Below are 23,072 nucleotides of genomic sequence, written 5' to 3' on the forward strand. Positions count from 1 at the left end.
TCTTTAGGCATTTCCCATCTCTTGATAATTATTTATGTGAAGTCTTGGAAAGATTTGAGCCTAACGGGAGTTTGAATGTCTTATAAGTGTAGAAAATTTGGATCTTATAAGAGGACAGCATCCTGTTACTCTGTGGTTTTCAGCCTGTCAATGTCTTCAGTATTTTCAAATGACATGCTTTATTTCCTTTGACCCCAGCTCATTTGTGGTTGAACGACAGCCATGCATGCCAACCCACCCTCAGAGGCCGATGGTACTTAAGACTCTCATTCAGTTTACTGTAAAGCTAAGGTAGGCAGAATGTATTCTATTATTTCATATTTATGGTGCTACGGCCACTGTGTAATTAAGGCTCATTTCTTTCAATGTGGCTTTCATGCAACTATTCTTTATTGAGTGACACCTGCATGCCCAGCTATGGTAAATTAAATACCCACAGAAATATTAAGGTGAGAGCCCTACTTATAAAGAGTGGAACAATGAAGATGAGGGCATGAGAGTCATTAGCATGAAAGTATGAAATCACAATTTCGGATGACATGGGATTAATTGCTCAGAAGATTGACTTGAGAGAAGACTGGGGAGCCTAGAGAATGCTTGTGGTCACTGTGAGGAAGGACCTTGAGGGAAGAGCAGGGGTGTGAGAGTGAAACTGTTAGAAATAAGGACTTTATAAAATAAGGAGTCACTGTTCTATAAGCATGGGGAGCAGGGGAGAGAGAGAATTGAGAAGATAGATTGGGACAGGTTGTAGAAGGTTCGAATATCCTATCCAGGCATATGGTGGCACATTCTTTACCTGTGATCACCCAGAAGCTACCTTATTGAATTTTCCATGAAAACTCTCAACACCATGATTTTCAGCACATCCTTATTATGTACTTGATTTAAAGAGAAATGATTATGTTGTTGCTGCTTAATGTATGTATGTGATTCTTTTCATTTTCATGAGCAAACTAACACATACAGTTTTCCTAATGACTTTTTAAAATAATGAGTTTGACTTCAGACTTTCAAAGATTTTCATCATGCCTCAATCTCCAAGTCCCAAAGCTTTAAATTCCTAATCACTAGGTCATCTCTGGAAAGCTGAAATTCCAGACCAGTACAAGAGGTTGTGATGCCATGGTAGATGGTAGTTAAGATCCCATGATAGCATCCTTGGTCACAGATCACTATTAAAACTCCATTTTTAGTTCAGTTTCATTTTATCGAGACATATTGACATACAACACTGTGTAAGTTTAAGCATAAAGACTTGATGTGCATAAACGGCGTAATGATGACTACAATAAGTTTAGTTGACACCCATCACCTAGGAACTTCATTTTTTAAAGGAAGGTATTTGTCTTTCATTTGCATTTCAGAAACCCTACTTGAAATTCTGAATCATTTCCTTTGTGTGAATTTGCACCACAACACTAAGAAACAAAAATAAAAGGCAGAAACCAGGTTCCTTTTTAAAATTTTCTAATTTTCAAATGTATTCCTTTCTCATCCCCACATCTTTATACAACCCAGAAAATTGTAACACTAAAGGGAAATAGGATAGAAGGGTGGTACATATATCCTGCTTTCCCTTGAGACACCCATATATGATATATTCAGTCCAAGATATTCTCTGGGGCAAAAGGGAAGATGAGTAGGGATTGCTCAGCGAAGAACTCTGAGTGGAAGAGGTCCTTGAATGGGCATCACCTGGCATGTTGTTTAAACTGACTGCCAGAGGCATAGACCATTAGTCCCTGGCAAGGGTATTCTGCCCTCCTCTTCCATCTAACTGTTCAGTCCCCATTCTTCTTTTCTGTACCCAATTCCCTCACTGTCTTGACAGCTGATCCTTTACTTGGTATTTAAGATTTTTTCCTAAAACCCCACTCTACGAAAATATTCCATCCTCCTATTTCAAAGGAAAGAGGTGACATGGGACTCCCTTTTGTCATCAGCACTTAATAGTGAGCCAGATCCTGATACAGGATAGAGAGGAAGGCAAAAAGGGAAATCATTTCATCTTACTTCATATGACTTCCTCAGTACCAGCAGCTGTATTCAGTTCAGTCAGTTCAGTCACTCAGTCATGTCCGACTCTTTGTGACCCCATGAATCACAGCACGCCAGGCCTCCCTGTCCATCACCAACTCCTGGAGTTCACTCAGACTCATGTCCATCGAGTCCGTGATACCATCCAGCCATCTCATCCTCTGTCATCCCCTTCTCCTCCTGCCCCCAATCCCTCCCAGCATCAGAGTCTTTTCCAATGAGTCAACTCTCCACATGAGGTGGCCAAAGTACTGGAGTTTCAGCTTTAGCATCATTCCTTCCAAAGAAATCCCAGGGCTGATCTCCTTCAGAATGGACTGGTTGGATCTCCTTGCAGTCCAAGGTACCCTCAAGAGTCTTCTCCAACACCACAGTTCAAAAGCATCAATTCTTCGGCACTCAACTTTCTTCACAGTCCAACTCTCACATCCATACATGACCACTGGAAAAACCATAGCCTTGACTAGACAGACCTTTGTTGGCAAAGTAATGTCTCTGCTTTTGAATATGCTATCTAGGTTGGTCATAACTTTCCTTCCAAGGAGTAAGCATCTTTTAATTTCATGCCTGCAGTCACCATCTGCAGTGATTTTGGAGCCCAGAAAAATAAAGTCTGACACTGTTTCCACTGTTTCCCCGTCTATTTGGGACCAGATGCCATGATCTTCATTTTCTGAATGTTGAGCTTTAAGCCAACTTTTTCACTTTCCACTTTCACTTTCATCAAGAGGCTTTTTTATATTATCATATCCCAAACCCCAAAACCAATTCTGGCAGGATTTTTAAGAAACCTTGATACGTTCTTTTTGTTTTGTTTGGGTTGTTTGTTATCTACGATTATATTTCTCTAATGTCAATCAGTTGCTTATCACCATTCTTTAAATTTCATCTGTTTAGCTGGACTTCTTCCTTTGATTTATCACCATGTCTACTCTGCTCCTTCCTTAATCTTCATTATGCCAGTTTCCCACTGCCTGGGGCTGTACTGGGCTTATATAAGAAGCTCAATGCAGCTGAGTGAATAAACAATGTTTGGGATGAGTGTATATGTAAATGAATGAGTGAGTGAATGACAGAATGAATACCTCTGAAGCTGAACTGAACCTGCAGAGAGGTTATGTCAGAAGGTATAGCTTAGAAAATTTGGGGAAAGCTAAGGAGACACCTGAAGGAATTCAAGGAATTGTTATTTTGACCTTTAATCATTTATTTGTGTGAAGTTAGGTCTTTTTCAGTTATAAAATTTTTGCTGTCACTTACATGTAATATCTTTAAAGTCTGCAAATGCATTTGAAGTGGAATTTTCCATATTCTATCAGCGTCCTAGTCTGTCTCAGTATTTTACCATAAAACAGTTATCAAAACATTTAGTTTTACTAAGCTTACAATTTTTTTATAATATGAGAATTAAATGAATCCACATAAATAGATTTACAAAAGTTTTTTCTTTTATTTATATGTCTAACCCAAATTTAGGCATTAGCCAAAATATATAGCTATTTTTCTGATCTAGCCAATGCATTATCCAACATACATCAACTAAAGCATATGGAAATACTTTCCAAATATGTGTTCTATTAAGCAGGTGATGTCAATATTAGTAAAACGGCAAAGTAAAGAGGAATTGACATTTTTAAAACACACTAACATAAGACTGGAAATAATGTGAGCTTGATTTATATATATTTGGCATAAATATATTTAAATCTTTAAATATAAAAAGGCTTTTAGCCATGAAAATTTTTATCTTTAATTCTTTATGTATTTTTTCCAGACTGCTAATAAAATTACCAGAACTAAATTATCAGGTAAAGGTGAAAGCATCAATTGACAAGTAAGTTTCTAATTTCATTTTGAAACATGAAATTGTAAGACTTTTTAAGAAGAATTGTCCTTATTTTATAGAATAATTTTTAACTTTTAAATTTACTTCTCTAACATTATATATCAATGTACTTCAATATTTGACTTTAAAGTTCAAACATTTAACAGAACTCTGATGAAGACTGACTTTATAAATTTTACTATAAAGACATGAAATGAAATTTTATATACTATCCTCATCCTCTAAAGTAGCATAGAAAAGTCTTTTTTTAGATCTCTTAACTCATTTTAAAGAATCTTCTTGGTTTTACAGGAATGCTTCAACTCTAAGGTAAGACATTTACTTTAGAATTTTTTTGTTGTTCCCATAAATACATTTTTACCTGAGACCATTGTAAATAGCTAAGATTTCCTCTCTAGCAATCGAAGATTCGTACTTTGTGGAACTCACGTCAAAGCCATGTCCATTGAAGAATCTTCCAACGGGAGTCTCTCTGTAGAATTTCGACATTTGGTGAGTTAAGCAGTGAAATGACCCAAGTTCCCCCCTACCCCTCCAAATCAGACACATCTAAACTAATAGAACTTATAATTTAATGTGTTTTGTTCTTTAGTGTTTCTTATGTGAATTAAGGATCGTACTGAAAAATAAAACATGCCATCTTTGAAGAATTAAAAGTGGTAAAAAAAAAAAATTGAACCTTAACTCAGAAGGTCTGATTTCCTAACAATGGTGATGTTGTACCTAAATATATGACTTAATTAAATAAATGTCAAACAAATATATGTCAAAATATTTTGGTCATGATGACAGAGATAATATGTCTTAAAGTAGATAAGCATTCCTGGCTTCATTTTTAAAATCTCCCCAACTGATACCCAATAACAAGTACTCCTGCCTGGAAAATCCCATGGACGGAGGAGCCTGGTGGGCTGCAGTCCATGGGGTCGCTGAGGGTTGGACATGACTGAGCGACTTCACTTTCACTTTCATGCATTGGAGAAGGAAATGGCAACCCACTCCAGTGTTCTTGCCTGGAGAATCCCAGGGACCGGGGAGACTGGCGGGCTGCTGTCTATGGGGTCACACAGAGTCGGACACGACTGAAGTGACTTAGCATACAATGGCAGGTCTGGCTAAAATCTCTGTCATTTTAGGAGGATTGGCTTGGGGAAATAGGATGGTTTTAGGTGTGAGATGCACACAGTTGGCCTTGGCATTTCTAGAAAGCTTCTGACCCAGCCTCATCCTGTTCTTGTTTTTACCACTTCCTCTTAACCTAGAGTTCTCTTCCTGCTTCCTTTCTAATTCTTTGCATAGTTCTTAGATTCCCAAATACCCTATTGCTGTCTAGCCAAAAACATGTTACTCACCTGGCTTATTAGCATTGAGAAGGTACCTCACCTGAATGTTGGGACACCAGTGAAGCAGCCTCAAAAGGTTTACTTTCTAAAAGATAAAATTTATGTTAACAGAAAGATAGCTGCATACAAAATTTATACTGGTGTTCAATTTTTATTTTGTTTTTGTGTGAATCCTTGAATCCCTCTGTATGAGACTGCTAAATCAATTAAATGTAATGATGAGTGATCATACATATACATTCTTATAACTAGCACTCTTTTTGCTTCAGTTCAATTCCTATTCTCAAGAAACTTTAATAATGGCCAATGTTTGCTAATAAGTGAAGCCATAAAAGGCTCTTAATTTAGAGATACCTGTCTCCCAAAAGAGTCATTTGAAAAAGGAAGGACAAGAAACATACCAAAAAGTGGTCGAGTCTGTATTCCAGGAAGGATAAAATATAAAATAACAAAACTTTAGTTTTCATGATGCTTTTCTAATTGCAAAGCATTTTCACATACATTACCTTTTATATAATACCTTCGGAGAAGGCAATGGCACCCTACTCCAGTACTTTTGCCTGGAAAATCCCATGGACGGAGGAGCCTGGTAGGCTGCAGTCCATGGGGTCTCTAAGAGTTGGATACAACTGAGCGACTTCACTTTCACTTTTCACATTCATACATTGGAGAAGGAAATGGCAACCCACTCCAGTGTTCTTGCCTGGAGAATCCCAGGGACGGGGGAGCCTGGTGGGCTGCCGTCTATGGGGTCACACAGAGTTGGACACGACTGAAGTGACTTAGTAGTAGTAGTAGTATATAATACCTTTCATCACTTTTTAATACCAAAGTAAATATGGAAAATCAGCAAAGCAAAATTTTAAAAATTAAAAACCACCTATATGATCCCAACACCTTGACATAACACTATTGACATCCTTATTTTTACATTTTCATTCATATATATATATATATATGTATATGTGTGTGTATACATATATAGAGAGCTTCCCTGGTGGCTCAGACAGTAAAGAATCTGCCTGCAGTGCAGGAGACCTGGGTTTGATCCCTGGGTCAGGAAGATCCTCTGGAGAAGGGAATGGCTTACCCACTCCAGTATTCTTGCCTGGAGAAGTCCAAGGACAGAAGAGCCTGGCAGGCCACAGTCCATGGAGTCACAAAGAATCAGACACGACTGAGCAACTAACACTTTCACTATATAATATATATATATATATACTTTTATATTCTTTTTTTAAGTGGATCAGATTGTACACATTAATTATTTTTCCATCCTATTTTCCCACTGAGTAGTCTATGTCATGAACATTTTGTGTCTTCTCTCATGGCATTTAGTAGCTCACCATGCCATGTGCATACTGGCCCGTGTCTATTTCCCCAGGCCTGTGTGTTAGACGTGATTTCATAGGCATTGAGAATCGTCATGGCTTAGCTCAGATGATACTTTCCAGGTACAGAGGAGTGCTGAATATATTCTAAAACATCGCAATATGATTTCCTCTTTCAAAATGTGGCTGAAAAACAGTCTTATACCAGCTTGCTCCCTTATCTCAATGAAACTTCCTCAAGTGGCGTCCCATGAGATGAAACAGGAAACTTTCTGTTGAATCTGGGCAGCTATGTTAGGTTTCAATGTGTTAGAAGACATCTGGCTTACTGTTCTAGAAGTCAAAATTCTGACTGAGAAAACCGCTATAATAGGTACAACCAACTTGGTATTTAGCAGATAATGCTTCTCCATCCAAACATTGTTGTTTCCTCTTTCACAGCAGCCAAAGGAAATGAAGTCTAGTGCTGGAAACAAAGGAAATGAGGTAGGAAATGTTTTCTCCGAAGGAATTTTTCTAGGAAATAATCTTATAATGTCTTATTTTTACAAAGCTCATGAACAATATGAAAAGGCAAAAGCTCTTAAACTGCCCTTTATATTTTTATATAAAATCAAATTCATGTTTCTCTAATTACAAATGTAAAACTTGATAATTGCCAACTGTATAAGAAATTTTGTTTTAAAAAGAAGAGCATAGAAATTGCATATAACATCCTCCTAAGAAAACAACTATTAATGTTTTGGTTCACATCATTCTAGACTTTATATGTATACATTACTTTAAATGTATATATACACACAATTTTTCATAATTTGCTTTTCATCACATAGCAATGTGAAGTGAACAGTTTTCCATAAACTTACTCTTGGAGGACATGATTTAAACTGGTTGCATCGTATTGCTGTAATTTCTGTAGTCAGTTCATTATTATAGAATATCATAACGTCACTCATTTTCCACAGGTAAGAGGTAAGTCTTTGAACATCATGACCCAGTATGTGAAAATCATAAGTGGAAAACAGTTCTATTACTTTATGGTATCAATTATTTTACTCGTATATCTAAGGTTGGCACTTCAGTGGATGAATCGATTAAAAGAACAAACTGATGCAGCCCAGGTGTTCCAGTTTGTCAGTAAATAATAGAGTTGCCAAATCCTGAATTGGAAGTGGCTTTGGGAATCATCTATTTAGTTGACCTAGATACTAGGGCAATGGCAACCCACTCCAGTACTCTTGCCTGGAAAATCCCATGGACAGAGGAGCCTGGTAGGCTGCAGTCCATGTGGTCGCTAAGAGTGGGGCATGAGCGACTTCACTTTCATTTTTCACATTCATGCATGGAGAAGGAAATGGCAACCCACTCCAGTGTTCTTGCCTGGAGAATCCCCGGGACGGGGGAGCCCGGTGGGCTGCCGTCCATGGGGTGGCATAGAGTTGGACACGACTGAAGCGACTTGGCAGATACTAGGGCATTTCTCTATGCCCTACGTATTTGGAATTAGAAAACCTGGGCTTGAGTCCAGTAACTGTAAATATGTTTACAGTTAATGAAACTGTAAATATGTTTACAGTTTCAGTTACAGTAACTGAAAATATGACCCTTGGCAAATGATCTGATAGAGAAATATTGCATTTTTTTTCCTCTAAGAGATCAGAGTCATAATGCCCAATGCTCCATGCTCAGAGAAACTGCATGTGTAAGACCACCTACATGATGCAGTTAGAAAGCAATGAAGCTTATTGTGGTGTGGTTGGTATGAATTAAATCTCCTGGCTTTAGTGTTACAGCTCTATGAGAAATTTCTTCAAATTATTTGGAAGAAAATACACTTTATAAATCCAGCATTCGATTAGTCAATCTAGCCCACTCCACAAAACCACAAAGATCCATCACAACAGTTTTCATGCTCTACATTTTTCCCTTCCAAGAATTCTTCATTATCTTACCCATGTCTTAAAGTTCTTTTGCCAGATATCACTGCTCCACCAAGGATGAGCTAAGCTTTCTTCCCAAGGTACAACCTTGGCTTACAGCAGACTGTCAAACAGGTTTCTCAGCCCAGATACAACAGGAACAAAGCTTTTGAGTTTAAGAATATTCTAGTAAACCAAACAAATAGGGGTTATTCTTCCCACCTTATAGAAATCCATAAAGGTTTTCCAAACTTCCTAATTAAAACATTAGCATATTATAAATAAAAGTCTGTTTCACAAATCTTGGAATTTTCACCAAAGTTGCAAACAGCATTTCATGCAGTGACCTCTCTGAATAGTATTTCCTAAGTCTGAATAGACTAAGCACAATGCTTCTAAACTCTTCTTAAGGAAGACAAATCAAGTGGGAATAAATTAAGTAGCTGAATTCTTCAGTACTTTGTCATCTTTGTGAATGTAAAATCAGAATCTACTTGAATTTCTCGAGACAGAGATCTAAGTAAATCAGCTTCCACTATAGAAAAACAATGTCTCATTAACACTGCCTATTTATCTCATTTTGAATTTATTTCCTCTCATTTTCTGATTAATAACAAAATCATGCAGTTATAGCAGAATGATTTTCTTTTTTTCCCCCCAAGTTTGCTGGAACTGGATAATTTTATTTTAAGCTGTTCTTTGAGCTCCCCCTGTTGACAGAATTTTAATATGACTCCTTGGTACGTTCAAAACAAACCATAGACTTGAATGCTGTTTTATGTGCTATAGGAACCATTGAAAAGTCACACAATATATGCAGTGGACTCAGAAAGATGAGATGGGAATCAGGAGCTTGGCCAAACTTAGGGGTGACAAAAGGAAAGTTAGGAAAGAGTGGGGGAGGATCTGGTGATTAAGTGGAATTCACAAAGTCATGGGGCCAGGAATTGCAGTAACCAAAATTTAGGGAGAACGGGAAGCCAGGATGTTATAACCTCATTTTCAAATTTCAAACAGTAGCTGTTGCTTATCGCTTATCTATGTACCTGCAGCAGGAGTTCATAGCCTGATAAGGACTTACTTGACAAATCCTTGTGTCGCATTTACTCTGTATCACACTGTCTAATAGCTTTGCTGGCACTGACTGATGTAACTCTCTCAACTGTGCCAGGAAGTAGAGACCATTAGTGTCATACTTATTTTGGCCGGGGAAACTGAGGCACTGAGCACTCGGGCTTAGATTCAAACCTCAGCAATCTGGCTCCTGGGTCCATGCTTTTGGCCACTGTGCCACCCTGCCTCTGGTGGGGCACACCTTCCCTGGGAGAGGCTGTGATGGTTGACATTTGCTTTGACCTCTTTAGCTCATCACACCTACACACCCGCCCACACACACCCACCCACCCACACACACACACCCGCACACATGCACAGAGGCCATGATGGTTGTCACTCCACTTTGACCTCTTATCACACACACACATATATAGAGGCCATGATGGTTGTCACTCTGCTTTGATCTCTTTATATCATCACACACACACACACACAGACTATGATGTCACTCTGATTTGACCTCTTTATCTCATCACACACACACACACACACACACAGAGGCCATGATGGTTGTCACTCTACTTTGACTCCTTTATCTCATCACACACACACACACATACACACACCCAATTTGCTGGGATTCCTATAAGATCTCTGCAGGTTTGTGGGGAGCATCTCATTCTTTCCTCTGTTTAAGCTACTGTTTTCCTCACTTTACCCACCTGCTCAGAAATCATGTAGCTACCTCGCACCAGAATCCTTACAAAGTTTAGAAGAATTTAAAATCATGCTTCCCAAGAAAACTCTCGCTGCTACTGTATCTCCTGTGCACATTGGTACAGTAGAGGAACCAGCACTGCTGATGGCCCTGCCTCTTACAGGCAGCTGACCTTGCACCAGCCACTTTACCTCACTAACTCCCAATCTCCTTAACTATAAAATGGTTTCATGTTCACCTGCACTTCATAGGGTTGTTGTGAGGACCAAACAGGATGAAGTGTGTGAGAGTCAACTGCAATGCACTGTGCACCTGTCTGCCATGGGCTTCTTGACCAGCCCGCCAGGCTGCCCCCTCTGTAACAGGTGCGGAAATGACTCTAAATGTGGTTCCTGGCTTAGGATAAACTATGAATCCCTAACATCCCTTCTCTGCCAGGTGCTCTGCTGGAAATATTCCCTTTAAGGGCCACTGAGCATGTTCCTCTTCTGGCTCCAGGTCCATGAAACCTCAGACCACTATGTATATACACCCCTTTTATAGGCTTGCATGTCTACTCTCAATGCCTGCTGCCTTACAACTTCCCCAACCTGGTCCTCCTCTCCTACTTTAGAGAGGTTAGACTGAATACTCATTAAATGATTGAGAACATACCATGACAGTTTCCTCAAGACTGCCAATCCAAACCTCTTTAGAACTTCAGCGCCCCCTGGCATCTGACTCTGAGATCATCTGGGAAGAAGTGACCTGTCGGGAGGTGCAGGGGCTCCTGGCAGGAGCACGGGGTGAAAGAAGGAAGTTGCACTAGACACATGCTGTCCCTAGACCGCTAGGAAGACCAGTGGAGTCCCTCTTTGGTTTTGGTTTGGTGAATGGTGGAGCTCTGGACTTCCCACCCCTATTTCAATCAATCAGTCCTATTTTAAGTATTTTACAGATAGGGGCCCAGGTAGGAAATTTACTTCTAAGAACATGTTCCAGGGTTAAAAAAAGATTTTAGAACCATTAGACTACACAATCTCTGAAGCTCCTTTGACAAACATTCTATAATCTTCAGAAGTGCAGCAGAGAATCGGGTCATTTTTCAAAATGCATTTAATTTAAAGGATTTGCTTTGGAATGAGGAATCTGTTGACATGCTGTCACAAATTCAAGGTTTGCAATTACTGGTTCTTTCTCCCACCTTTGTTTTTTCCTTGGAATAATCATGCTGAAGATAAGATTCCATCATCTAGCAAGTTGCCAAACTTGGTGAAAGCTTCAGTCTATCTCTATAAAATAAACACTCCAAGGAAGCAGGCTTTCCTGGAGGTCCTAAGATATGGCTTGAGAGTGATTGTTGAAATGGCAGAAACTGTTTGAACAAGGAGGCTGAAATTGCAGTCTCTTGAGTTTGTTCTGTCAGTAGGCTTTAACTGATAAATGACAGTTTTAGCCACAGACTGAGGTGTTAGGTAATTTTGTTTATGTGGTGGAAAGTCATGAAGCACAAAGAAGCTATTAGTAAAGCCTGGCTGACTTGAGTTTCATTTAACAAAATAGCCAAACAGATGTTCTTTCAAGGTTCAGTGTTCTCAAACACAGATCCACCACTCACACTCCAACCGGCTCAAGCATTTTCACAGGAAGTCGATTGCCTTCTGAACTAATTTAAGTAGTTGCAATGCTTTTTAAAGACAAAGATTGGTGCACAAATAACACTAGAAACATATTTTTTGGGGCAATATCTTCCGTATAGTCCCTTTATTTTATGGATTGAGAATTAGTTGTTGCTTTACATTTATTTCCTATGATTCTGTGATTAAGGTCTCTCTATCATATGACTCTACCATTGTTTCCCCTCTTATTATTGTTTCCCTGGATCTAGGCCAGGGTCTAACACATGATAGGAACTCAGCAAATACTCATTAAGCAAATGGATTATTGCAGTTGTTTTCTATTCCACATAGTTTTCCATGTGCAACATTATCATAGATTACGGTTTGTTAAGAGATGAGCAAGATAAACAACAATGTCCTACTCTATTGGGGACTTCCCAGATGGTGCAGTGGTAAAGAACCTGCCTGCCAATGCAGGAGACATAAGAGACATGGGTTCAAAGATCCTCTGGAAAAGGCCATGGCAACCCACTCCAGTATTCTTGCCTGGAGAATCCTATGGACAGAGGAGCTTGGCTGGCTACAGTCCATAGGGTCGCAAAGAGTTGGACGTGACTGAAGTGACTTAGCATGCATGCACAGAGGTAACAAAAAGAATATGGTGACATCTACACCTTTCATTAGGTTCCATATATTTTCCTAGGTGGAGCCCTGGTCAGGTTGTTTAGCCAGTTTTTCAGTTTCTTAGCAGATTATCCAGTGGGTGCTTTTCTTTAAAAGTGCAATACATTCAATCCAGTTGTATCATCAATGTCATTAATATAAATATCATAAATATGGATATTTTAAATCTATAATAATCTCAGATGGTTGAAATAGCTTTTAATACAAACATTAATGGTCCATCTTATCTATGATATTTTCACAGTCTGTAAGGAATGGACCCTGGGAATGTGAGATTGAATAGTGTCTCTAGCTTGGACTGCACTGATAAAATAATAAAGACTATGACTGGTGGCCATGCAAGCTTGGAAAGTTAATGACACTGTCTTCTGTCAGAGCTGCTCTCCTCCAGTCCTGTATATTGTTGATACACATGTTGAAGCTGATGTCAGCTTCTTTGTTGGATTTCGTTCTAAATGTACCTCACGGTTGCATCAGAAGTTTAAAGCAAACACTGGAAATTAGTTTGAATCTGTATGTAAACCTCTCACCATCCACATTACAGTTCAACAAAGTAATATTTAAGTACAGCGTCTTCTTCCAAAGTTAATGGACAACCCTGTGTGTCACTGCTCTGTAGAGCCCTGATTTCTCACACTTTGAGGGACTCTTGCCCTTTGGACCAGTGAGCACACAAGTGCCATAACCCAAAGGTGTGAGGGAATTATATTGATGATGAATTATTATACACACACATTTAATTAAACAAATTAAACTACAGAGACTAGAATGAAGGAGGGATATGAAATCCAAAGGCTCCCTTTGGCAGTCCTCCCACTGTAGCCCTCCCTACAGAGAGAGATGTCTGGGTAGTCAAGGCCACGTGCTCACCAGAGCCCAGGGCTTCAGCATTCCCAGCCCAGAAGACCTCAAGCCCACTTTCAGGGCTGTACAGACCTTTTCCCCAGGTCTGCTCTCTCAAGCACTGATGAAACCATCAGTGCAAACATTTTCAGGCATGAGGAGAGGCCTCAGGGCCACACTCGTCAGGTCAGCCCCTCACAGAGGTAGAAGAAAGAAGGATGGGAAGTGGTCCCAGAAGGTCATGCTCTCCCCAGGACAGCATATTTCAGCAGGACTTTGAGGAGTTAAAACCTGGCCAGTTAGGTCATGTGAAAGCTTAGCTGTTGAGGCAGGAGACTAGCCCATATTCTAATGTTTGTTAACTTGATTTATAAAGGCTAAATATTTAGACATATGGTATGTGGTCTCCCTCTGAGCGCTTGCCTCAGGCCTCTCGAATGTTCTGTTCAAATCTACAAACACAGGCTTGTATCCTTTCCACCACTGAACTCAGAATGTGAGTGGCACCCGTTAGTGAACATGGGCTTGTGGATTCTTCTGTTGTCTCACTTTGCATAGTGTAAATACCTCCTCCCAGAGGGCAGTGAGAGTTTCTGTTGTTTAAAAAAAAAAAAAAATGTGGTTTTTGTTCAATTTGGTGCCTAAACATGACCATTTCATCTCATGGTCAATCAAAGGAAGAACAATTTAGTTCTACATAATAAGTAAATTGGGGGAGGGGGCTGGTTGTTTGGTGTGTTGGGAATAATTTTAGGGGTGGTCTAAGAGAATTTTCAAAAGAATTTTCAGTAACATAACTTTCTACTAATCCATAAGAAGCAGTCTCACTGAGTCAATCTAACCACCTCCAGGCACTGGAAGGTACCACAATGCTCTGGCCCAAGGGAAAGAGGAGTTTTTAATTTTCTATTTTATTTTAAAATTTTAACATTTTAACATTCCTCCTGGTAGGCTGCAGTCCATGGGGTCGCTAAGAGTCAGACACGACTGAGCAACTTCACTTTCACTTTTCACTTTCATGCATTGGAGAAGGAAATGGCAACCCACTCCAGTGTTCTTGCCTGGAGAATCCCAGGGACAGGGGAGCCTGGTGGGCTGCCGTCTATGGGATCGCACACGACTGAAGTGACTTAGCAGCAGCAGCAACAGCATTATCAATAAAATCTTCCTCATGTAGTTGTCATTCATATCATCATATTAGAACTTTTTTTTTTTTAAATTTAACACAAAAGGACTCCAGCTTGTTATTAACTATATTCAGTAGCAAGAGCTCCCTTTCAGAGCTGACTCAGCCACCCACAACCCCACCCTGACTTTTCTAATCTAGATAATTCCACTTCTGCTCATATGTTCCCACAGGACTTATTTTTTAAATCGTTTAAGCTTTCTATATCATCTCCAATTTTTCTACATCCCTTTTGAGACTAAACACAATGTGGATACATCACATTGAGAATAATTGCCTCATAAATTCCACCTGGGGTTCTTGTTAAAATGCAGAATCTGGTTCAGTAGGCCTGGAAAGAGGCCAGAGAGGCTGTTTTTCTAACAAGCTCTTAGATGATGACAGTACTGCTGGTTCTGGGCATATAGCAAGTTTCTGTCAGATTTCATCCTGGGAAAAACAGCAATTTCTGTCTCACTCCTTCCCACTCCAAACCCACTCCTCAGAGGTGATCACTTTTTGAGCTCTAAATATTATGTTAAGAACATACTGATATTTCTTGATATTTTTGTTTATATACTTCTGAATTATTCCTAGAAAAAGATTAAGCTGTGGCTCTCTTTTTAAAAAACTTTTTATTCTACACTGTAGTATAATTGATTAGGGGCTTCCCTGCTGGCTCAGATGGTAGAAGCATCTGCCTGCAATACAGGGGACCTGGATTCAATCCCTGAGTGTTGCGTTAGTTTCAGATGTACAGCAAAATGATTCAGTTATACATATACATGTATCTATTCTTTTTCAAATTCTTTTCCTGTTTAGGTTGTTATGTAATATTGAGCAGAGTTCCCTGTTCTGTACAGTAGGTCCTTGATGGTTATCTCTTTTAAATTAAGCTATGGCTCTTAAATACCAGCTCTTCATACATATGAATTTCACCCATTTTTACAATATTATTGTATAGCATTTAGTTTATTTAATATATTCAGTGTTTCGGGTTACAATAGTAACAGGTAGATAAAACAAATTGATTAAGTAAAAAGTCTGAGGCAACTAATAAGTCCAGGGAAAACTAAAAATAATATAAGAATGGAAATGCAATCATACTGTTATATGGTTCATCTGTTAACATTTTTTTTATAATCATAGTAATGTAAGCACTGGATGTATTAACTAACCAAAACCCCACCAGGGTCAGGGCAGTTGGGAACCTCATTGCCTAGGCTGAGACTAGTAACTACCTGTCCTGTTCAGCCCTCACTCTCCAGCTTCGGGGGGCTCAATGCTTCCACCCCTGGTTCTGAAACACATAGCCCCTAACTGCCACCCTCGCTCCACACTCCCCTAGCTTTCACTCCCAGACCTAGGTTACAGTTTTATTTTATTGGAAAGTAAACAAAACCCCAGTTGTTACTTTTATTGAAGTTTCTGGAAGAAGCTGAGGAAAGTACATAGTTTTCCCACTTAACCATGTTTAACCGTGTTTGATATTGCTTTTAAAAAATCCATTATGATACTGACTTGTTTTTGTTATAGCTACACACATCTGGCTTTCTTTTGTTAATAGCTGATAAGTCAAAAGGACAAATTTCCAAAAGTAAAAATAAAGAGCAACTTATCTGGATTTCAACTCATGAAAATATGCTGGAATTGTTGAAGCTAGAAAATTCATTGTTTTAGAGACAATATCATTCTGTTTGTGGAAAGGAAGAGTTCTCAAACTCTGTATATCCTTTAACTTTTTAAAATAAGGAATGTTCCATAACAAGATGTTTGAGGGTATTTTATACTTTATACTTTAAGAATTTGTTAGTTTTTATAAAAGCACATCTAATAATAGGTAACAACTATACATATTTGTAGAAGGCTTCCCAGTTGGCACTAGTGGTAAAGAACCTGCCTGTCAATGCAGGAGACAAGAGACACAGGTTCAATCCCTGGGTTGGGAAGATACCCTGGAGGAGGGCATGGCGACCCACTCCAGTATTCTTGCCTGGAGAATCCCATGGACAGAGGAGCCTGGTGGGCTACAGTCCATGGAGTGGCAGAGAGTCACGACTGAAGCGACTTAGCGCACATGCATATGCATTTGTAAGATAACACTTTATTTCTTTCCCCCTTAGGGCTGTCACATGGTGACTGAGGAGCTTCATTCCATAACATTTGAGACACAGATCTGCCTCTATGGACTGACCATAGATTTGGAGGTAGGTGTTTCAAGGAATATTTAGTATTTACTAATAACATTTTCAGGAATTGGTATTTGAAGATGAAAACTCAATATTTTCTAGGTTTTAGTACATTCCTTATTCATTATTTTTGTTGTAATTTAGGAAATCAGTTTATCAAATATTCACTCATTAGTCAGCATATATTATTCTGATTAAATATAAATGATAAGGGAATTCCTTGGTTGTCCAGTGGTTAGGACTCCACACTCTCATTGCCAAGGGCCCAGGTTTGTTTCCTGGTCAAAGAGCTAAGATCTCACAAGCTATGTGGTATGGCCAAAAAATAATTTTTAAATTATATATATATACATATATATAAATGATAAAATCTCAGTCATTATAATTCAATACATATTGAATAATTTGTTGCTGAGACTGTATATTTTGTTTGTTTTCTGGGATTCCCAGAGTCACGGATACTCAGTGGAAAGCTTAAAAAGAAATAAATATACTTGAACCATGTCATGTATGATTTCAAAATTTCAATTTGTACATAAAATTGCCTCAGAAGAAAGGTATTTATAGTGTGATGAGCAAAGACCAATAATAGGAACATTAATAGCAGATTGTTTTGATCCTCTGATAACAGTCACCATTGAACTCAAAGAAGGAATCAAGAAATGGGGAATTAAATTGAATATAATTAACAATGAGCTCCTTGAAGGCAGGATATCACACCTTTATCCTTCCATTACCAGTGCCCAGCACAGTGCCTGACATATAACAGATGCTCAACATTTGTTGAATAAATGAATGAATGAGTGCATGAATGAACACAATTTCACACACCTGAATATGGTTCTATTTGTAGAATATATTATTTTAGCATTCTGCCTTCACTCTTTTATCTTAATGAATGTGAACATATTTATAAAATTTTCCAGAGATTCCTTCATCCCTTTTCCCTAAATGTCTGCTTCCATGAACTGTTAAGTTCCTCAAGTGGGCATTTCACTGTCTACAAGCAATATAACTTCTGTTAATGCGAAGGGACTAATGTAAGTTGATTAGTTTCCCAGATTAGTCTGTGAAGCCTGTTTGTTCCATAAGGTTGAAAACGTTAGACCAACAGTACTAAGTTGAGTGCTATGACAATAGAAGCAGCAGTTCTATCTCCCAAAATGTTTTGTATTCCAAAGTCACTTACCTCTCCCTCTTCTACAGTTAAAACCCCCATATCTGATACTGATATTAATGAGATGTTAGATAATAATTTGAACATATTAATCCATTTCAGAGATAAATTTTAAATTAGATTATTTGATGTAACTTATTAAGAAGAAGGTTGCTAAGTCAATACAAGCTCTAGTTAGTTACATTTTAGGCAGAACATGATACAAGAAAGTAAAAATATCTACATAATATCAGGGAAGATATTGGAGCCGACTGACCAAGCACTCTGAAAGGATCCTTATTTTTATTGCTTCTTTCCTCCCTGTACTTTGACTCATGTATGCTCAGATGGTTCCAGTGCCTTCATGAATCATTTTAGTACCAAAGCAGTGTAGACACCAGGATTGGAGGAGTGGGGTTGACTTGAGATGGCCCTTTAGGGGAAAGATCCAAGTATAAAATCAATGTAAGATGCTACTACCTGTAATAACTGTGCCTTTTGTTTTTTTAAAAAACAAAAACCAGACCTGCTCATTACCTGTGGTGATGATTTCCAACGTCAGTCAATTACCTAATGCTTGGGCGTCCATCATTTGGTACAATGTGTCAACCAACGATTCCCAGGTAGAGACCCTATTCTTGTTTCTCCCCCTTTAATTCCATTTGGTTTGTTTTATGGTCAACAAAACCCATGGGCCCCAAAAGGTATGTGTATATGTGTGTGTATAAATTTTGGCATATCTTTGTGGATTGTTTATTTCAAAACTCCCATATATTCATTTGTGTGATTCCTCCCTTGTGTCATATTTAAAATAACATGTTCTGATGTACTTGGACCATGAGAGAGTTCTGGCTAGCAGAAGTGACAGACAGATGTTCTTTATTTCTGAGGTCTGGTCAGTTCCCAACTCTGTGCATCACAGAGGGTTCTAGGGCCATCCAGTTGCTCTGTTTACTGGACTCTGGAGAATCCCTTCTCCAAAATTTGAGGTCTGACTGCTATGTTTACCTCCTCAACTACTTCTGGCCACACCCTCTCCACACTGGCTCTTCCACAAAGGTCAAGAATTGGTTTCAAATACTTATTTGAATTTGAATTGAAATTGACTAGCATTTTCACCAATCTCACCTAACAACACTACAGATTTTCAAGTTGATTATAGATTTAAATCCATTCTAGGCTCAAATTGGCTTCTAATGCCATCTGGTGGTTATTTAAGATATGGATGAAAAATTGGTCTCAAGTTGCAAAGGAAGTAGAGAGAAGAAGCACTTCTTAAAGGAGCTTCTATTAAGACCATCAAGGAAGGGTGTGGCAAAAAAGATGAGTCAGGATTTCCCTCCATTCTCTCTTAACAAAACCCCAGTGTGTTGTCCTGGAAACCACCAAGGTCTAGCGAAAATAGATCAGATGTAAATACCTATTTCTTCTTGATGCAAAGCAAATGTGCCTTCCAAAGGGAAGAATTTTTCTACCTCACATCCCAGAAGTAGGAATAGTCATAATGAGTCAGCTCCAAGCATTCCCTCCCTTTTGTCTAATGTGCTTAAAAAAAACACAGCATAGAAAATGCCTCAGCCTTGTAACTTCTCATCCTCTGGTGCCCTGCATCTGAGTCAGATTAACTGCAGAGAGGGAAGGCGCAGAGTGTCCTGTGCCTTGCTTCCTCTCTGCCTGCAGTAAGAAGAACAGAACTCACTAGAAAAGTTCAGTTCAGTCACTCAGTCATGTCTGACTCTTCCCAACCCTGTGGGCCACAGTACGCCAGGCTTCCCTGTCTATCACCAACTCCCGGAGCTTACTCAAACTAATACATGTCCATTGAGTTGGTGATGCCTTTCAACTATCTCATCCTCTGTCGTCCCCTTCTCCTCCTGCCTTCAATCTTTCCCAGCATCAGGGTCTTTTCCAGTGAGTCAGTTCTTCGCATCAAGTGGCCAAAGTATTGGAGTTTCAGCTTCAGCATCAGTCCTTCTAATGAATATTCAGGACTGATTTCCTTTAGGATGGACTGGTTGGATCTCCTTGCAGTCCAAAAGATTCTCAAGAGTCTTCTCTAACATTATAGTTCAAAAGTATCGATTCTTTGGTGCTCAGCTTTCTTTATGGTTGAACTCTCACATCTTTTCATGACTACTGGAAAAACCTTAGCTTTGACTAGATGAATCTTTGTTGGCAAAGTAATGTCTCTGCTTTTTAATATGTTGTCTAGGTTGGTCATAGCTTTTCTTCCAAGGAGCAAGTGTCTTTTCATTTGCAGTGATTTTGGAGCCCCCAAAAATAAAGTTTGACACTGTTTCCATTGTTTCCCCATCTATTTGCCATGAAGTGATGGGACCAGATGCCATGATTTTAAATCGTTTTCTGAATGTTGAGTTTTAAGCCAATTTTTTCACTCTCCTCTTTCACTTTCATCAAGAGGCGCTTTAGTTCTTCTTTGCTTTCTGCCATAAGGGTGGTGTCATCTGCATATCTGAGGTTATTGATATTTCTCCCAAAGTTATTTCTAGAATATTTCCGAAAAGTTACCTGGTCTGTAAAGTCAATAACAGTCAACACTTCTGAGATTTAATGTCATTCTCCATTAGAAACTACACGTTTAGAATGTTTCATCCAATTCCAGGATATAGGAAGAAGATGGACTAGCCTCAGAGTGCAGTGCCACCACCCTTAGCTTTCTTCAGCATCCTTCTTCTATGAGAAAGCCACCAAAGATGTCTGCTTTAGCATCTCAGATTCTGCTCTAGTTTTAGATGAGGAACCTGGAGATGTATTTCATATACAGCTCCTAACACATAAATGCACAGCCAGCTTACAGAGTTCAGCATAACAGCTAACTCTAGCTTCTCTTAACTATTCCGGTTCAAAACCTAAGCTCCTAGACCTTAATTATGTTCTATGCATTTTGGTCATCTGTCCAGATACGATCTTCATGTTCAAGGAAGTTCTTTCTCTCTACTCTTCCCTCTCCTATCTCTCACTCCTTACAGAATGCCATGTCTTCTTTTATTCCCACCTTCTGAAGTCTCTTGAATTGGTTCCTTTTCTTGCTGCCCAGCTTGGTCATGTTTGCCAAAGACCTTCTCCCCATATTGCAAAGGATTTCTTAATTTCTCACCCACCTTCTTCCTTAAAATATCTTTCTTGGCTTTCTCACCTTCTCCTTTCCAGTAATCTGAGGTGAAGTCTTCTGTTCTGCCATTGTTGACCCAGTTGCTGTTATAAAGAGTTGATCTTTTGCAGTTGATCATACAAAAATCCTCTTGTCTAGAACAATATTAGAAAAGACCATCCTAAAACAGGAGTCCCAAGTTAATTATGAGTTCATATTATAGGATTCCCTTCCTTAGCCTGGGACTTAACTATTTTTGTACTTTGGGATGCTTTGTCTGGTCAAGGTATAACTTGTACTAACCCATGATAAACCAATTAAATATCATGATACAAGTTTTGTTTAAGATTAATATTATTTCAGGGGACTTCCCTGGTCCAGTGGTCCAATGGTTAAGAATCCACCTGCCAATGCAGGGGACACAGGATTGATCCCTGGTCTGGGAACTAAGATCCCATATGCTTTGAGGCAACTGAGCCTGTGCACCACAACTACTGAAGCCTGTGTGCCACGACTAGAGAGTAGCCCCCGTTCACCACAAATAGAGAAAGCCTACTTGCAGCAACTAAGAGCTCCCGTGCTGCAATGAAGACCCAGCACAGCTGCAGTGAAGACCCAGCACAGCCAAAAATAAATATTTTTTAAAAGATTAATATTATTTCAGAAGAGAGTATCTGTTTAATTATTTGTTGGACAGTGTTAAGTACTTGTATGAGTTGACTGATAGTCTATAGTCCAGGGAAAGTTAAAGAGCTGCCCAATGATTCTTTAGGGATAAGATAGAACCATATATTACATTAGACTCAAAGAACCAGGAACTCTTTAGGAAAAGACAAAATCAGTCTTAATTTAAAAGCACAACAGAGATGAGACAATAGATCTGTATTGTTAACTTAGGTTAACCTGAAGAGTTTAATCAGGAATCCTATATATTGAGCTGCAATGTATTCAGTGTGATTAATACATACAATCATCAATACAACTCTGTTTCAGAACTTGGTTTTCTTTAATAATCCTCCATCTGCCACTTTGAGTCAACTCCTGGAAGTGATGAGCTGGCAGTTTTCATCATACGTTGGTCGTGGCCTGAACTCAGATCAGCTCAACATGCTGGCCGAGAAGCTAACAGGTAAGAGCTGGCATATATGGAGGACTTGCCCCTGTTTCTGGTAATCAAGAGTTTTAAAGAATGAGGGTGATATTACTACTAATAATAATAATGCTCACCACAATTTATTGAGTGCCTACTATATTGCTGGATATAGGGCTAAATGCTACATTTTCCTTCTCACAGAAATTCCTTAAGGCAGAATATTGAGGATAACTAATTATTCTATTTTTTTATTCTATCCATTCTATACATGAGGATAGCTAAGTTCAGAGGTTAAATGACTTGCCACAGCTAGTATGTAGCAAGGACAAGATGCAGGCCAGGACTGTTCAGTTCTAAAGTACCTTCCTTTCTATTGGCACTCCAGTCTCTAGGATATTCTTATGCCATTTCCACTGAATGTACTGTGAAGCCTTAATGCTGCCTTGATCTTTCATATTAATATTACAGTGGTTATTAACCAACTGGAAAACAGCTGATCCCAGGGTCAGGAAATTTATTTGAAATTTTAAAAACTATCCAAAGTGAAAGTGGTAGTCACTGAGTCATGTGTGACTCTTTGGGATCCCATGGACTGTAACCTCTATTTATGGATTTCTCCAGGCAAGAATACTGGAGTGGGTAGCCATTTCCTTCTCCAGCAGATCTTCCCAACCCAGGGATGGAACCCTGGGTCTCCTGCATTGCAGGCAGATTCTTTACCATCTGAGCCACCAGGGAAGTGCCTGATCATAGTTAATTCTTCATAGCAGGAAAATTTCAGTTTTGACTGCTATGTCTAAAGTTTGCCAAATAGTCGTTGGTACTCCATATAGTGACTACAGTGTAAGTTTTTTCTAAAAGAATTTTAGAAGATATGTATGTTTTGACAAACCTAGGGTGAACACATTTAGCACCAAGAAAAGAGTTAAAATTGAATTTGTATACATTTCTAAAGTACAGCCAAAGATGTATTTGATTA

The 23,072-nt window shown here is 38.9% G+C and overlaps 1 protein-coding gene and 1 long non-coding RNA gene across 3 annotated transcripts in view; one reads left to right on the forward strand and one right to left on the reverse strand.

Moving 5' to 3' along the window:
- Positions 1-23,072, forward strand: part of STAT4 (signal transducer and activator of transcription 4) — a 105,319-nt gene that overhangs the window by 71,809 nt on the left and 10,438 nt on the right. The window contains exons 10-17 of the mRNA XM_086348892.1: positions 199-291; positions 3,815-3,874; positions 4,178-4,195; positions 4,285-4,378; positions 7,002-7,046; positions 16,667-16,750; positions 18,413-18,511; positions 21,994-22,129. Coding sequence (XP_086205018.1) covers positions 199-291; positions 3,815-3,874; positions 4,178-4,195; positions 4,285-4,378; positions 7,002-7,046; positions 16,667-16,750; positions 18,413-18,511; positions 21,994-22,129 — 629 coding nt within the window. The remainder of the gene's footprint in view (positions 1-198; positions 292-3,814; positions 3,875-4,177; positions 4,196-4,284; positions 4,379-7,001; positions 7,047-16,666; positions 16,751-18,412; positions 18,512-21,993; positions 22,130-23,072) is intronic.
- Positions 1-23,072, reverse strand: part of LOC147378123 (uncharacterized) — a 65,280-nt gene that overhangs the window by 22,496 nt on the left and 19,712 nt on the right. The window contains exon 3 of one of the 2 annotated variants that reach the window (XR_015144801.1): positions 5,239-5,314. The exons of the other annotated variant lie outside the window; for it this stretch is intronic. This is a non-coding gene — a long non-coding RNA (uncharacterized LOC147378123). Of the gene's footprint in view, positions 1-5,238; positions 5,315-23,072 lie in introns of those variants that run through there. 2 annotated transcript variants of the gene reach the window in all.

This window comes from Bos grunniens, chromosome 2, assembly GCF_055505025.1.
Source record: "Bos grunniens cultivar Pamir isolate PY7600 chromosome 2, Bosgru_T2T1.0, whole genome shotgun sequence".
Taxonomy (NCBI): Eukaryota; Metazoa; Chordata; class Mammalia; order Artiodactyla; family Bovidae; genus Bos; species Bos grunniens.